Below are 15,464 nucleotides of genomic sequence, written 5' to 3'. Positions count from 1 at the left end.
TTCTATAGTTGTGTACGGCCATGTGAACCGAGTCGACAAGATCTTTTACATGTTGTGTTACGACATTATAAATATTACAAATCTCTTTGTTAGACTATATCTAACAAACATTTGTTCTATTAGAGTCTTATTGTTGTTGGTTTCGTAATTTATCACGAACAGTTCAAGGGGTGTAATCCATTTTGAAGTTAACCGAGCGGGTTCGAAGCTTAGCGATCGGACTAACGTAAAAAGATCACTTTGCAATTCCATTGGAAGTATAAAAAAGAAAACAGAAATAACACGCACACAAGAAAGAAAAAATGTAGATTTAAATAAAATAGATTTAGATATAAATATTGATATAAAACGCTGGTTTTAGGACCAATTTGTGTCACATGCTGCCTTTAGGCAGTACATGTTATTTCATATCAATTTTATCGTAGTTCGCTCGTCACCCATATGATTTCAGAAAATCGACGGTAAAGAAGTAATTTGTTTTCAAGCCTCGTTGTAAGTGATATACTCATCTCTTAGTTTTGAACTGTCTTTAAAATTGCCTGTATCCGGTCTACAAAAGACATGCTCATCTGGAAATAAATGCGATGGTTTGGAATCCGGCAAAATAACCTTCCGAATGCGTCTGTTATCGACCTTCCTTTGGTAAAACACGTTCACTCCTTTGTGTGTCAGATAACACAGTCTTGCAAAATATATGATTTTATTGTTGATCATGTTTTCATTTTCTTTACAAACCATTCCCAAAACAACAACAATAGTAAAAGATGATTAACATTATGATATACGTAACAGAGTTGATACATGTTACTGTAATATTCACATATATGATTGTGTCTTTTCATTAAACAGCGGGGTGTCAGAAATAATGTCATACTTTGCCTTATCTTGTCATGCATTGTAAGCCATACGCAAATTTGCCAACAGAACTAATATTGCCAGTTTTCAGTGTAAACAATGTACACATGTTTGTAAAAATATTATACATTTGTTGACTGGGTTTGAGGTCATCACGTGTAATGTTAAACCAGAGGACTTAACTGTTGCCTGAGACCGAAGGTCTATTGCTTAATGGCGGAAATCATCGAATATCGACCGGTAAGTACCGAACAGTAATGAGTTGTGACGTAAGCAGTTAGCGTGGAGATGTTGACCTTTGGAATTTCAAACTTTATTCAGAAAAAAATATAGAGAATAAATTATAAATGTTTAACAAACGATTTTAATTATTGATATGTCCGTCAACCTGACGTTTTGAATACTCTGCTCTATGTTGATATACAATTGAATAGAATGGAATAGAATTATGTGAAGTTTCCCGGTGTAAATCCGTGAACCATACACTGAATCACATGCCTAGTACAACTTTTCACCGCTCAACAGTAACGTGATTGTCTGTCAAGAATTCGGGAAGAAGACTGACCACAAGACACACACATTTCATGGCTAAATACAGTAGAGCCAAAGAACTTCACAACAGAGCTGTTTCGCCCTTTTAGGATTCGTCTGTGATGCTACGGGCCTAAATTTTGAAGTCTAGGAGGCGACTGAGGGAGAACAAAATTTAGATGAATTAAAATATGAAAATCTTGATGTGAATGTGCACCGTACACTAGAACCATGCTTTAATTTTTAGATATTTAGTAAGTAAGTCTTGTGCCACAATTCCAATGCCATATACCCATTATAAGAAATGTTCTCAATGTGAGCTGTAAAATTACTGGCTTATAAATTTGATTTGACCGAAAAAAGTACCATGCCAAAATCAGGATTCCTTAAAAATTAATATAACGATATTTTTGTTACTGTCCAGTTCAAAGACACTTTTGAGCCCCTTGCAAAGTCGAAAGAACTGCTGAATTGGGCATCGTGTTGGAATTCTCCGTGAGATTTTGCTCGTATCGAAATATTTAAGCAAGATTATGCTTATTTTAATTCTGAGAGAGACACTCCCATCACATCCACTTTTAAGCGATACATTTCATATGCTCATCGCCCTATGATATTTATCAAAACGAAAGAAAACAATCTTGTTTACGTAAGGAACTGGTCCTCAACGGTTCCAAAAAACCGGAGACGCTCTATCATATATACTGCTATATGGACGGTGGCAATGTTTTCACTTTAAATTTACCAGGCACATCTCCAATGTGCTTTACACACACACAAGTTGTCTCCCCTGTTGAAATCGTCAATATTAGTGACAAGCAATGGTTATCATTTTTTTTTATAAAATCATGACATTATGCTGTTCTGAACTTAACATCTCTTGCTAAAAGTAAATAGTTGATATTGTTTTCAACAACAACAAGAAATACCAACAAGTCAACAACATCTTAACTTACACAAAGTCAGAACATGGTCAATTAAAACAGAGACCATCAAAAACATATATGGAAAATGTTTGCTTCCTCGACAACATCCACCACGTAAATCTTGGTCAATCCATGTAACAAGGCATATTGGTGGTTAAAGTTGCTTCCACTACAATAATCCACAAACAGAAAAAAGTCTCTCAGAACAGTTCGCACTGGTGAGACCATTCCGTGCCAGCACGACACAGTGACCTTCACCTAGGTCAGGGTTGCCAGGAGACCAGAGGGCGCTGTTCATCACTTCACCGTCACTGTACTGACATTGGTTAGACACGTACATCCCGGACACGAACAAATGGAAGTGATATTGGTCTGAAAAGAAATTCGAGAAATTCTGGTAATTGTAGGATAAAAAAGAATGTATGATAAAATACACACAATTACTACTGACAAGCGTGAATCAATGAAACAAGGTGTTAACTTATTATTCATTTATAAATAAAGAGCAAGGAGGTTTTTATTCCTTAAATCATAAATATCTATTTCGCTCATATTTCCCTTTTTTAATAATAAACTGACTTCAATCATTGGCGTATTTTTTGAAGATGACAAATAAGAGACCGTATCAGTCACCGGAAACGAGTCTGACCATGTACATTCGCACTAATACTCCTACCCAGTATTGTATTTCCAGCGACGATGGTCTGCAGACTCAACATTTCCGACTCGAAGGCGATCTTGAGTAGCTGTGAGTGTTGTTGGATACACACATTGGAGGCACTTGTCTGATTCAGGCTGACTCCGTTCACTCTGTAGATAAGGCTCTCGTTCTTGATTTGACGGTAGCCAAGTGACGTGAATAATCCTTAAAAGAAAGTCATATAGGGGGAGGGTTATACTCTAGTGCTGATGTAAAGACACGAAGTAGAAGCATTTCATCTCCCTGATGGTAGAGGGACAGCGGTACTTATATATACACAACATTCTTTCTCACTTATTTATATAGCTAAGCAAATCTCATACCTCTTTTCACAAAAGATGGTGTCAGTCCAGTAGAGAACGCCGAGTATGTGGTGGGTGTTGACACAAATCCACGGCAATTTCCCTGGTTCATGTCAAAACTAAAGAAACCACACTCCTTGTCCTTGTGACATTGCTGATCGCACTCTGGGAGGGAACTTGACAGTGTCTCAAACAGAACATGTTGTGTATAATCTTGAGATGGCAACAGTGGCACTCTGTAAAATTCAGAACGACCCTCTGGAATACAAAATAAAGATTCTAAACTGATCTGAATTATACATGGAATTCAGCGGCAGATAAAGCAGAGGTAATGAAGACTTTTGGATGACGCTGTGATGAAGAGAAATACTACAAACGAGAATTGGCGAAAGTGTTCCGTACTTGTTTCTTTGACTATGTAGCAGCCGCTGACGTCAAAACGGAGACTTATGTGATGATTGTAGCTTCTTGGATTAATTCGGAGATAAACGGTAGTGATGCTGGGAACGAGGCTGGACTTTACCACAGTGTTCGTGTCATTGTTTCCGATGAACAACTGAAATTATGCAGATTTAGACTTTACCACGGTGTTCCTGTCACTGATTTGGAAATATGTGAAGTTATACACTTGTAAATTCAAACTTACAAGAAAAAAGCAAATTTCTTATGTCTAAGTTATAGAAGATTTCAATTCAAACAATACAAATCTTTCTTTTGATTAATGCAAAATTCTAAAGCCATGTACTTGAGCAGCCTAGCAGTCACTGACTTCACATTCAGTCTAAATAATCTGTTCGATACAAACCATATCATACGTCCTGTATACAGATATATGGTCCTTTATACAGATCAATGTGTAATGACGAGCAATTTGCATTACTTTTTATTAAACACAATTTTTTGAACCAGCAACAAATTCATCCAGAACAGAGAGAAAGTTGGGAAGAGAAAAGTTTATACACAGATAGTGTGGAGGTATGAGTTTCTGGGGGCTGAACACTGGATAAAAGTCACCTGAATGGTTACACAGATAGCCACAGATTCGAGATTCAGCGAGGATCAAACGATATAGATGATCATGGTTAGGTATGCTACAATAATTTCTTAGAAATTAAAACATTAAGCCGACAGGTTCCGTGATAAAGACACACGGAGGCTTATGATATCTAGAATTTATGACAGTTTTGAATCTGTTAACTGTAGTTTTATTTCTAGTAGTCTCTGAAATGTGAACGCGACCCCACTGATACATTTTCTAGTTATTGTCTGAGAGGAAGAGGAGTTATATTCCCTACTAAACCCGGAAAAAATCTTCGAAGATTTGATGTATTTAGTCTATCATGAATTTTGTAAATTATACTAATCTTTTTCTGTTCTAGTTTTCAAAGTATCCGGTTGCAAGATTAAAACGTTAAGCATTTTTATATACTGGCGAGTCAGTTTCTACTCTCGCAGATTCCGATGGAATTGACAACAACCATTTCGAGGTTCATACAAGAAACACATCTTCCATTGCAGGCAGAATCAAAGAAAAAGCCAAGAGATTCCAGAGAGATCTTGTCGAACAATATTGTTCGGTCTTTATTTGTTCTTTAAAACTTTTATGATATTTCCCCTCCTTTTCTATTCTTTCTTTTACTTACATGATATTTGAAAATTCTTTTAAGTAATAATGTTAGTTTTCAAATACAAGATGGTCGTCTGTAGGCCATTTTAGCATTATGATTAATCCCAAAATCAAAAGGGCAAAACTAGGGACCAAGGCAAAACTACTTGAGAAAGATCCACCAAGTATTTCTCAAGAAATAGTGATAACAAACTTTCACATCCAAAATCCAAGATGGCCGCCCGCCGTACATTTATTTCTGTAAAGTACAAAAATGGGAACATGCACAAATAGAGACCAAAAGGAACCACATAGCTTGTCGGCCATTTCGGAGTTTGGTTTAATCCCCAAAATCAGACAAAGCACAAAAACAGGGCAAACAGGAACCTCGAGAAAAAGGAATAAAAAAGAAATATATAACGACAGTCGGGCGGAGGAAGGGCGATTTCAACAACTTTGTGATGGATTGGAAAACTTAGTTTAGAATTATTCCTCTTTAATTCTGAAAAAAGGAATTAAACATTAAGTTCAGCAGAAAAGATACAACCTACCTGTGGTTGTTGGTTTGGTGACGTCACGTTGACCCACATGATGCCATCCATGCTGTATAGGAGATAATATGTCTTGACAAATTGATATGAAACGTCTCCTCGTCCCTGTAACATCACGGCATCAACTGCTATCTCTCTCGGGAATCGGACCTGAAACACACATCTATACTGTATCATCACGGCATCAACTGCTATCTCTCTCGGGAATCGGACCTGAAACACACATCTATACTATATCATCACGGCATCAACTGCTATCTCTCTCGGGAATCGGACCTGAAACACACATCTATACTGTATCGTCATGGCATCAACTGCTATCTCTCTCGGGAATCGGACCTGAAACACACATCTATACTATATCATCACGGCATCAACTGCTATCTCTCTCGGGAATCGGACCTGAAACACACATCTATACTGTATCATCACGGCATCAACTGCTATCTCTCTCGGGAATCGGACCTGAAACACACATCTATACTGTATCATCACGGCATCAACTGCTATCTCTCTCGGGAATCGGACCCGAAACACACATCAATACTATATCATCACGGCATCAACTGCTATCTCTCTCGGGAATCGGACCCGAAACACACATCTATACTGTAACGTCACGGCATCAACTACTGTCTCTCTCTGGAATCGGACCCGAAACACACATCTATACTGTAACATCACGGCATCAACTGCTATCTCTCTCGGGAATCGGACCCGAAACACACATCTATACTGTAACATCACGGCATCAACTACTGTCTCTCTCGGGAATCGGACCCGAAACACACATCTATACTGTAACATCACGGCATCAACTGCTATCTCTCTCGGGAATCGGACCTGAAACACACATCTATACTATATCATCACGGCATCAACTGCTATCTCGGGAATCGGACCCGAAACACACATCTATACTATATCATCACGGCCTCAACTGCTGTCTCTCTCGGGAATCGGACCTGAAACACACACCTATACTGTATCATCACGGCATCAACTATTGTCTCTCTCGGGAATCAGACCTGAAACACACATCTATACTGTATCATCACGGCATCAACTGCTATCTCTCTCGGGAATCGGACCTGAAACACACATCTATACTGTATCATCACGGATTCAACTGCTATCTCTCTCGGGAATCGGACCTGAAACACACATCTATACTGTATCATCACGGCATCAACTGCTATCTCTCTCGGGAATCAGACCTGAAACACACATCTATACTGTATCATCACGGCATCAACTGCTATCTCTCTCGGGAATCGGACCTGAAACACACATCTATACTGTATCATCACGGCATCAACTGCTATCTCTCTCGGGAATCGGACCAGAAACACAGACATATACTGTATCATCACGGCATCAACTACTGTCTATCTCGGGAATCGAACCTGAAACACACATCTATACTATATCATCACGGCATCAACTATTGTCTCTCGGGAATCGGACCCGAAACACACACCTATACTGTATCATCACGGCATCAACTACTGTCTCTCTCAGAAATCGGACCTGAAACACACATCTATACTGTATCATCACGGCATCAACTACTGTGTCTCTCGGAAATCGGACCTGAAACACACACCTATAGTGTATTATCACGGCATCAAGTACCGTCTCTCTCGGGAGTCGAACTAGAAACATACATCTATACTGTATCATCACGGCATCAACTACTGTCCCCTTTGAAACACACAGGGCCTGTAACGTTTTTTTTCTGAAGGATGAAGACTGGTATACAACAATATATAAATAATATATAATTAATAATATTACGAAATACCAGAGGAAATTTCACCATTCTAAGAAAAGTCGCCTGCATTTGGCCAAATATTGTTAATTTCTGATACTATTGGTACCAGCATGAGCAAATATAAATTACCGTCTAGGAAACCACGTCTGAAAATACAACAGACTAAATTTAAACTGCTTTCGCTTAATAGCGAAACAATACCGGGAAATCTAGGGAAAACCAACATCGTATACTTAACACATTTCAACATCAAAAAATGAATTTGTGCTATACAAAAATGTTCGTTTACATTACTTCTACGTGGATTTTCTGTGAACATCTCTTGTCGTTATAATGACAAGATCTCCTGTTTCTATACACACGACATAAAATAAAAGCGTTTGTACCTTGTATCATCCACGTGCTGCCATTATGGCGGCGCTCTGTAAAAACATATCCCCCAGAACCAGAAGGTACGTGGTTGGTAGGTAATTCATCGAAACAAATTAATGCTTGCATGACTTGGTTAAGATTTCCAGAACTTAACTTAAAATCATTCTTATCTCTGTAACAACTTTGAGATGTAGAAATGTATCCCTTTTCACGTCACTGTTTTGTTTCGTCTCACACAAAGTACTTTAGTGTATACCGGGTTGTGAAGTGATAAAGTATACCTGATAAATTTCAAGATTAACACATATACCTTTTAATTTTAGATTTGTCATTAAGCGAGGTGTGTTACTGTCTTAAGTAGCTTTTTCATACCTGTATGTACGGCTGATTATCATTCTTGCCCGCACACCAAGCCGAGGCAATTCCTCCTAAGTTTCCATTAAAATGTAGCCTGGCGTTTTGGGGTTTGTGGTCAGGTGTACTCCATACAGACGAGGCGGTAATAGCTGAGTCATCTATACCGTAAAGTCCAGACATGAGGTACTCCGAACAGATCGTCTGGTCTAAAAGGAAACAAGCAAATGTATACAAATATGAGATACTCCAAACAGACTTCATGACCTTAAACAGCAGAAACACCAAACCATCATGATGCAAAGAGTATGGACATCACCAGTGACAGTTTACAGTCGCAAAGTCATACACTCAATTCATTCAATTCAATCACACTCGCACTTCATCATCGTCATCGATCGACTCACACATGGGCAAACATAATGCAACTTTCAATAATGATAATGATTGGAGGAGCCAACAGCGACACGCCACCTTGCGGCGGGTCTGTTGGAACTTCTTTTTTGTATGAACGGAATATCAGTTCTGTTCACTTGGTGTGTGAACCGCTGTCATTCAATCAGAGACGTATATATCACGATTCAATGATGTAAACACAACACGGGACTACAACATCATGAAATATCCAAAATCTTTCTTTGTATACAAACAATAAACAACAAATAAACAATGGTTTTATAAGGGGGGAAATCGGTTATCTGATACTTTTACACATTGCCGTTTGGAATGTGACGGGTACTTCATGAAGGAATTTTAAATGACCGAAAATGGCGCGAATAGGCTGTCAATGACGTCATGTCATGTCACGCCAGCTGTTATGCGTAGCTATATGTTATAAAATAAATCCTTTTCTACCATAACCTGCGTTTGTTATCTCACGCCCAGACTATTCATTAAACGCCATATCCATTGTTTATTCATACGCATAATACACACGTGTATTATTGGTGACAGCCAAATCTATTGGACGAGGCATTGACATTTGACCCAACCATGATCTGTTACCCCGAACTACTTTCGCCACGTGCGATTGTTGTCATAGTCTGCTGTCCATCATCAACATGGCTGACAGTGACGATCTGTCACTCTTGTCGATGGTCAAGATCGGCGATGCGGTAATACTCTGTGGAGGGTGAAAGGCGATAATAATTGGTAAATGCTGTAATTTTGGTTTCCCAACCTTTTATATTAGGTTGGAGACGTCTGAAACGGGTATAGGCCTATATGCAACCAGCCACATGAGGTCAACGGCGAATGTGACAGGGCAGCCATTTCATTCTGTCATCGGTGGTCCAGTGTATGGAGGCACAATAAAAATCAACATTCACAATAATAAATCTTTCTCTCGAAAACGGCCAATGGTGATGTACAGTTCTGATGAAAATGATTAGAAGTTCTCGAAATTTCACGCCATCTTAATCGTGTCTGCATTCACATTTTCCCGCGAAGAAGCACTACTCTTATCCACAATAAAATCTAGTTCCAAATTATTTTTATTTAAAAGATTAACAATTTGTGTAATTTTGTAACGTGTTTCATTGAACTAATGTTAAGAGATGTTTCCAAACAAGATTACTGAATAAATAAGTGTTTTGCTTCAAAAATAGCGATTTTGTCACTTTTTGCATATTAATGAGCCAAATGAGCCAAACAGACAACCTACGATGTATTCTTACGCGAAAGTGTCAATGGGGGCGAAACAATGTTGTACAATATATCTATTTTTACGTTAAAAGGTTATGGTAGAAAGAGGTTCTACAACGAGTGGAAGTTGATTATCATCGTTATCAAACTCTCGTTGGTTAATTTTCAAATTTGGAAAAGTCACTCGGCAAAGCCTCGTGTCTTTTCTAAATTTTAAAATTAACTAACTCGAGTTAGATAACGATGATAATCAACTTCCACTCGTTGTAGAACCTCTATATATCAAATTTATACATTTATGTGGTATTTATGTGCTAATTTTATTTTTGAATCCTATTTAAGAAACGAAAAACTGAGTATTTAGAATAGACAATCTATTCATGGTGCTAGAGCCGAGCATGTTTGGGTGATTGGTATGTAACGAAAACTGAGCTTTGATAGGAATTTCTGATTTAGTTTCATACTGGTATGAAAGAGAAAACTTGTCTGAAAACATGAATTCGCTTTGTGCCTTCATTTAGTTTGCAAACCATACCATCCAGACATGAGGCGTTCTGAACAAATTTCAAGGTCTTAGAGAGAGCAAACATCACTGAACACCATACCACCCAGACATGAGGCGTTCTGAACAAATTGCAAGGTCTTAGAGAGAGCAAACATCACTGAACACCATACCACCCAGACATGAGGCGTTCTGAACAAATTTCAAGGTCTTAGAGAGAGCAAACATCACTGAACACCATACCACCCAGACATGAGGCGTTCTGAACAAATTTCAAGGTCTTAGAGAGAGCAAACATCACTGAACACCATACCACCCAGACATGAGGCGTTCTGAACAAATTTCAAGGTCTTAGAGAGAGCAAACATCACTGAACACCATACCACCCAGACATGAGACGTTCTGAACAAATTTCAAGGTCTTAGAGAGAGCAAACATCGAAGACGAAGGCGATAAAATAAAAGACATAACCTTGAATTCTGCCTTTCATCAATCTTACCTTATCCAGCCAAAGATATACGTGCATTGATGAATTGTGAATCGGTAATACACGGTCGTTTGTAAAATAGTTAGGTTATAATTTCGGAATGCGATAAATTATGATAATTGGTGCATTTAGAGTATTTCAGTTATTTTGGTTACCTATCTAAATAAATACATTTTGTATTATAGAGAGGCATGATAAGATGGAGCCAATCTACCACGACATCACCACCGTGATGGCTGTTATCAAAACCGGAAAATGGACATCAATAGTCATCTCATTCCAAGGCAATAATTGTAGCATATCAAAAACTTCATTCAATATTTAATAAATATTACAATAAAAACAAAACAAACCCCAACGTATAATAACGACAAATAAAAAACAGAACCAATGTCTGCTGGTGATAGAATAGATACAAGAAGAAAATAGCGAATTAGATGAATTCTTGTTTTATCTTAAAGCGGTACTAACTTTATATATTCATTCCTTTGTGTTGTGTTTCGGACATGTGATTCTGTAACAAATTCGTAATACAGATACATGTTATAAATGAAAAATGGTATGTAAACTAGTGTTCCAATGAAGAATTCGTTTCGACACTTGAAAAGAACTGTAAATGACTCAATTAAACTTACCAGAAACAGTGTGACAAATCTTCGACCAAATCGTGAGAAACTCAGCAAAAAGACGGATTCTTTTCACTCTAACACTCATTCATCATCCGTAGTCGAGGCTCTCAGTCTGTTTACTTGTCATTTAATCTGAGAACGCGTCTCCCGTCCAACTTTATCTATTTTTCATAAGGTGGATGAATATTGTAAGTTAGTTTATGATATAATGTCAGTGATGCGAGTTAAATCAATATTGGCAGCAAAACAAAATCAATTTTGTCACGGAAAGAAAACCAAGAGTGCCATGACCCTTAACTGTCATCTAACAATCGATGACAAACCAGAGGATTTTTAGATGATCGTCTGACAATTCTAATGAATTCACACAATGATATTTCAGACTACATTTTTTGTATAGGTCAAATCAAGCATTACAGACGACATCAATAGGTCACACATCATAGGCAAAGTGAGGAATGGCAAAGCTCAGATTATTTGTCGCTTGCGAAACTGGAAGCTCAAAAATCAAATTTTTCAGGCAAAAAGTAAGCTGAAGGATTCCAGACTGGGCATTTTTATATCGGAAGATTTAACAACACATCGTCAGGCTCTGATTAAAAGTCTAGGCAAGGCCAGAAAAGAAAAAAAACATTCACTCATATTGGACAAATGACGGACGTGTATTCTATAAACGAGAACAGAATTCGCCCAAAGTCCTTGTCAAGACCTTCAGTGACATATCCGACCTTGTACCAGAAGGCCATTGAGTGACTGTCATAGTTTACACAGCCAAACATTACATAAAGTGACTTTCCGGTAAAAAAAACCCTCACAAATATGTAAATAATAAATCAATACTTTAATGATATATATATATATATATATAATTTATGTATTCATGTACATGTATATATACAAATATACGTATCAATATGCAAAATTAATATTACTTGCCATTCCGTGTACTGACCTTAAACATACCATTTAGTACTGTATTTATTCCTGTACTCTATACATAATGTATAATATACATACATAGTGTATAAGGAGTCCGTACTACTATGGTTGGTACATATTCTTGTATATAAACATATCTATATATAGTTGGATATAGTTCATGTTTATTTTAATATACATTTATAGAACACATCGAAATTGATAGTCAGAGACATATAGCTGTATATGACACAAATGTATGTGTTACGTACATATATTATTGACAATTTAATGAACATATTGTATATAACAACCAATCCCATTTCATGTTTTCCAAATTAGAAAAATAATGAAGCCATGTTTACTTTTTCTTTCATTTTTCATTCTACTGTTCTGCTTTTTTTTCTTCTTTTGACCCCCTCTCTATTTACCTAGCTACCTTAACCTTATATCGACAACCTGGCACGTGCAGTCAGTCATGCGTATAAATAAAGAAATTCTTCTTTACGATGGGTGTTACATGTATGCGTTTTCATTGAGTACTCCCGGGAGAAATCCTGTGCAATATGCTATTTTTGATAACGGTTAGTCGGTGATTTGTCAGCAATATCGCACAGGATTTCAATCGGGTGCTTTTATAACGAAGCATATGGAGGACTGTTTTTTAAAAAAGTACGTTGTGTGATACAGTTAAATGCTGACTATTTTTTCAATGAATATACACTGTTTACAAACATTTTATTAACTGCTGTTAAAGCAGGCGTATGTTCTCTAATGCTGATGTGCTTACAGTCACACTTTCAAAACATAATTTTTTGTTTTATTTTGCTATTATTACTTGTATTGGATATGGATGTGGAAACTAATCCGGGTCGTCAGTAAATGAATTATCTTTTTTCCATTTAAATGTAAGAAGTGTAAGAAATAAAATAGAATATATAGAAAACCTTACAAATGAATTTAATATTTTATGTATGACTGAAACACATTTGGATATAAATGTACCTACTACTGAGTTAATTCTACCTGGTTTTGCCGAACCGTTTAGAAAAGACAGAAATTTCTCTGGCGGTGGTATCTTAGTATATTGTTCTAATTCTTTAAAATGTGTCCGGAGGAATGATCTGGAATTTCTGGACGGGGAAGTGATTTGGATACAGATTGATTTAGGCAATACTACTTTATTAATATGTATAGTTTATAGACCAGAAAATTCACGTCATCCTTTTTGGGAAAATTCTAAGTATTCTGTTGAAAAGGCATTAGATATTACTTCAAATGTTGTTATTGTTGGCGATATAAATGTAGATATGCTAACACTATCTACAAATCATATTTTACATCAAATTATGTTGGAAATGGACTTAACAAATGTTATTGATGAGCCGACTAGGAGAGGTACAACCAGAAATAGTTTACTTGATCCAATCTTATTAACCGATCCTGATAAATGTACAGATTCATATGTTATTCCAATTGACCGTAATATTAGCGATCATGATGGATGTGTTGTATTTTTGTCTATACCTGTGAATCTATCTTGTACATACAGTCGAGAAGTTTGGGCCTATAAACATGCTGATTTTAATAAATTAAATTATTTGATAGATACTTTTGATTGGGCTGTTTTCTTTCAAAGTTTTATATCTGTTAATGAAGCATGTGTTGAATTTACCGGGCAGTTTTTGACGTTTGCTAAAGAATGTATACCTAAGAGAATAGTTCATATAAGGCCTGATGATAAACTATGGATGAATTCGGAATTAAGAAAAGCTATTCAGTTACGAGACCGTCTACATAATGCCGTCAAACATGTTAAGTCCATTTCAAACTTAGAGAAATTTAAAAGACAAAGAAATGTGGTCAATAACATGAAAAAATATGCCAAATGTTTTATAATAGTGTTGGTGACATTATAGATAATCTGAATACCAGTGATCCTAAGTCGTATTGGAGACTAGTTCGCAAATTATTAAAACATTCTGGTTCTCAAGAGGTTATTCCACCACTAGTTAATCCTGATAACGGAAATATTGAATATGAAGATGATAAAAAAGCAAATATTCTTAATAATTATTTTAGTTCTATCTCCAGAATTAACGATATTGGCAATGCTTTGCCTCGCTTTGATTCCAGAAATGCTTCTGTACTCGAGTCTACTAATGTTGAAAGTGACGAAATATGTGATATTCTGAAGATTCTGAAATTAGGAAAAGCATCTGGTCATGATACTATAAGTCATCACATGCTAAAATTTACAGCGAGTTCCGTATGCAAGCCATTAACAATCCTTTTCAATATGTCACTTGATCATTTTACCTCTGTTCAAAAAGGGCGATAGGCATTTGGTGTCGAATTATCGACCAATTACTTTGTTGTCTTGCATAGTAAAGTCTTTGAAAGAGTTGTTTTTGAAATATATCTGTAATTTTTTTATTGATCATTCGTTATTTTATGAAAAACAATCTGGTTTTATGACTCATCATTCAACTGTTCACCAATTAATAGAAATGTATCATAGCATATGTTGTTCATTGGAAGAAAAAAACATACTTGTTTTATATTCTGCGATATATCGAAAGCCTTTGACAGAGTTTGGCATAAAGGTTTATTACACAAATTACATGGTTATGACATTAGAGGTAGTTTATTACAGTGGTTAGAAAATTACATTTTGAACAGACAACAGAAAATTTAGTAAACGCATATTCCAAAATAAGTTATACGAATGCTCGGTGTTCCACAAGGAAGTGTCTTAGGTCCTCTATTATTTTTGATATATGTCAATGATATTGTTGATAATTTGAATAGTATTTCACGCTTATTTGCTGATGATACCTCTTTGATGTATTCTTCATCGTCTTATGTTGATATTGAAAGGTCTGTTAATAGAGATTTGGAAAACTTGATAAATGGTCTAGAGATTGGCTCACCAGTTTTATTCTATATAAAACTGATGTTTTATTAATATCAAATTCTAGAGATTTTGCCTTATAAAATGATTGGTATGAAATCCTAAATTGTGTTAAGTCATAAACATTTAGGCGTGGTATTTAGTGCAGATGCAAATGGTCGTTACATATATCCGAAATTCAAAAAACATGTATGAAAAAGGTATCAGTACTTCGGAAGTTTAAGTTTTTATCAGCAAGAAAACTTTGTTAAGAATATACAAAGTATTTATTTTACCTGTATTAGAGTATGCCTGTGAAGTTTGGGATGGTTGTTCTTTAGCATATTTTTTCTCACCAAACTTGAACACGTTCAGTTGGAAGCAGCTAGAATCATAACGGGCCTGCCCTCATTTTCTAGT

General features: G+C 36.4%; 1 protein-coding gene across 1 annotated transcript; it reads right to left on the bottom strand.

Annotated features, from left to right (window-relative positions):
* Positions 1 to 2,988: 2,988 nt before the first annotated feature.
* Positions 2,989 to 5,585, bottom strand: LOC132564847 (uncharacterized; the record flags this gene model as incomplete). The annotated part of the gene is made up of 4 exons (XM_060229469.1): positions 5,472 to 5,585; positions 3,717 to 3,870; positions 3,336 to 3,572; positions 2,989 to 3,177 (listed from the first exon to the last, which is right to left on the bottom strand). Coding segments are annotated over exons 1-4 (694 nt in total), but the record flags the coding sequence as incomplete, so codon positions are not given.
* Positions 5,586 to 15,464: the final 9,879 nt, after the last annotated feature.

Source organism: Ylistrum balloti, unplaced genomic scaffold (genome assembly GCF_031769215.1).
Source record: "Ylistrum balloti isolate Yb309-2 unplaced genomic scaffold, AGI_CSIRO_Ybal_v1 Utg372998, whole genome shotgun sequence".
Classification (NCBI taxonomy): domain Eukaryota; kingdom Metazoa; phylum Mollusca; class Bivalvia; order Pectinida; family Pectinidae; genus Ylistrum; species Ylistrum balloti.
Note: the sequence above shows the minus strand (reverse complement) of the source record. Positions and strands in the feature narration are given on the sequence as shown.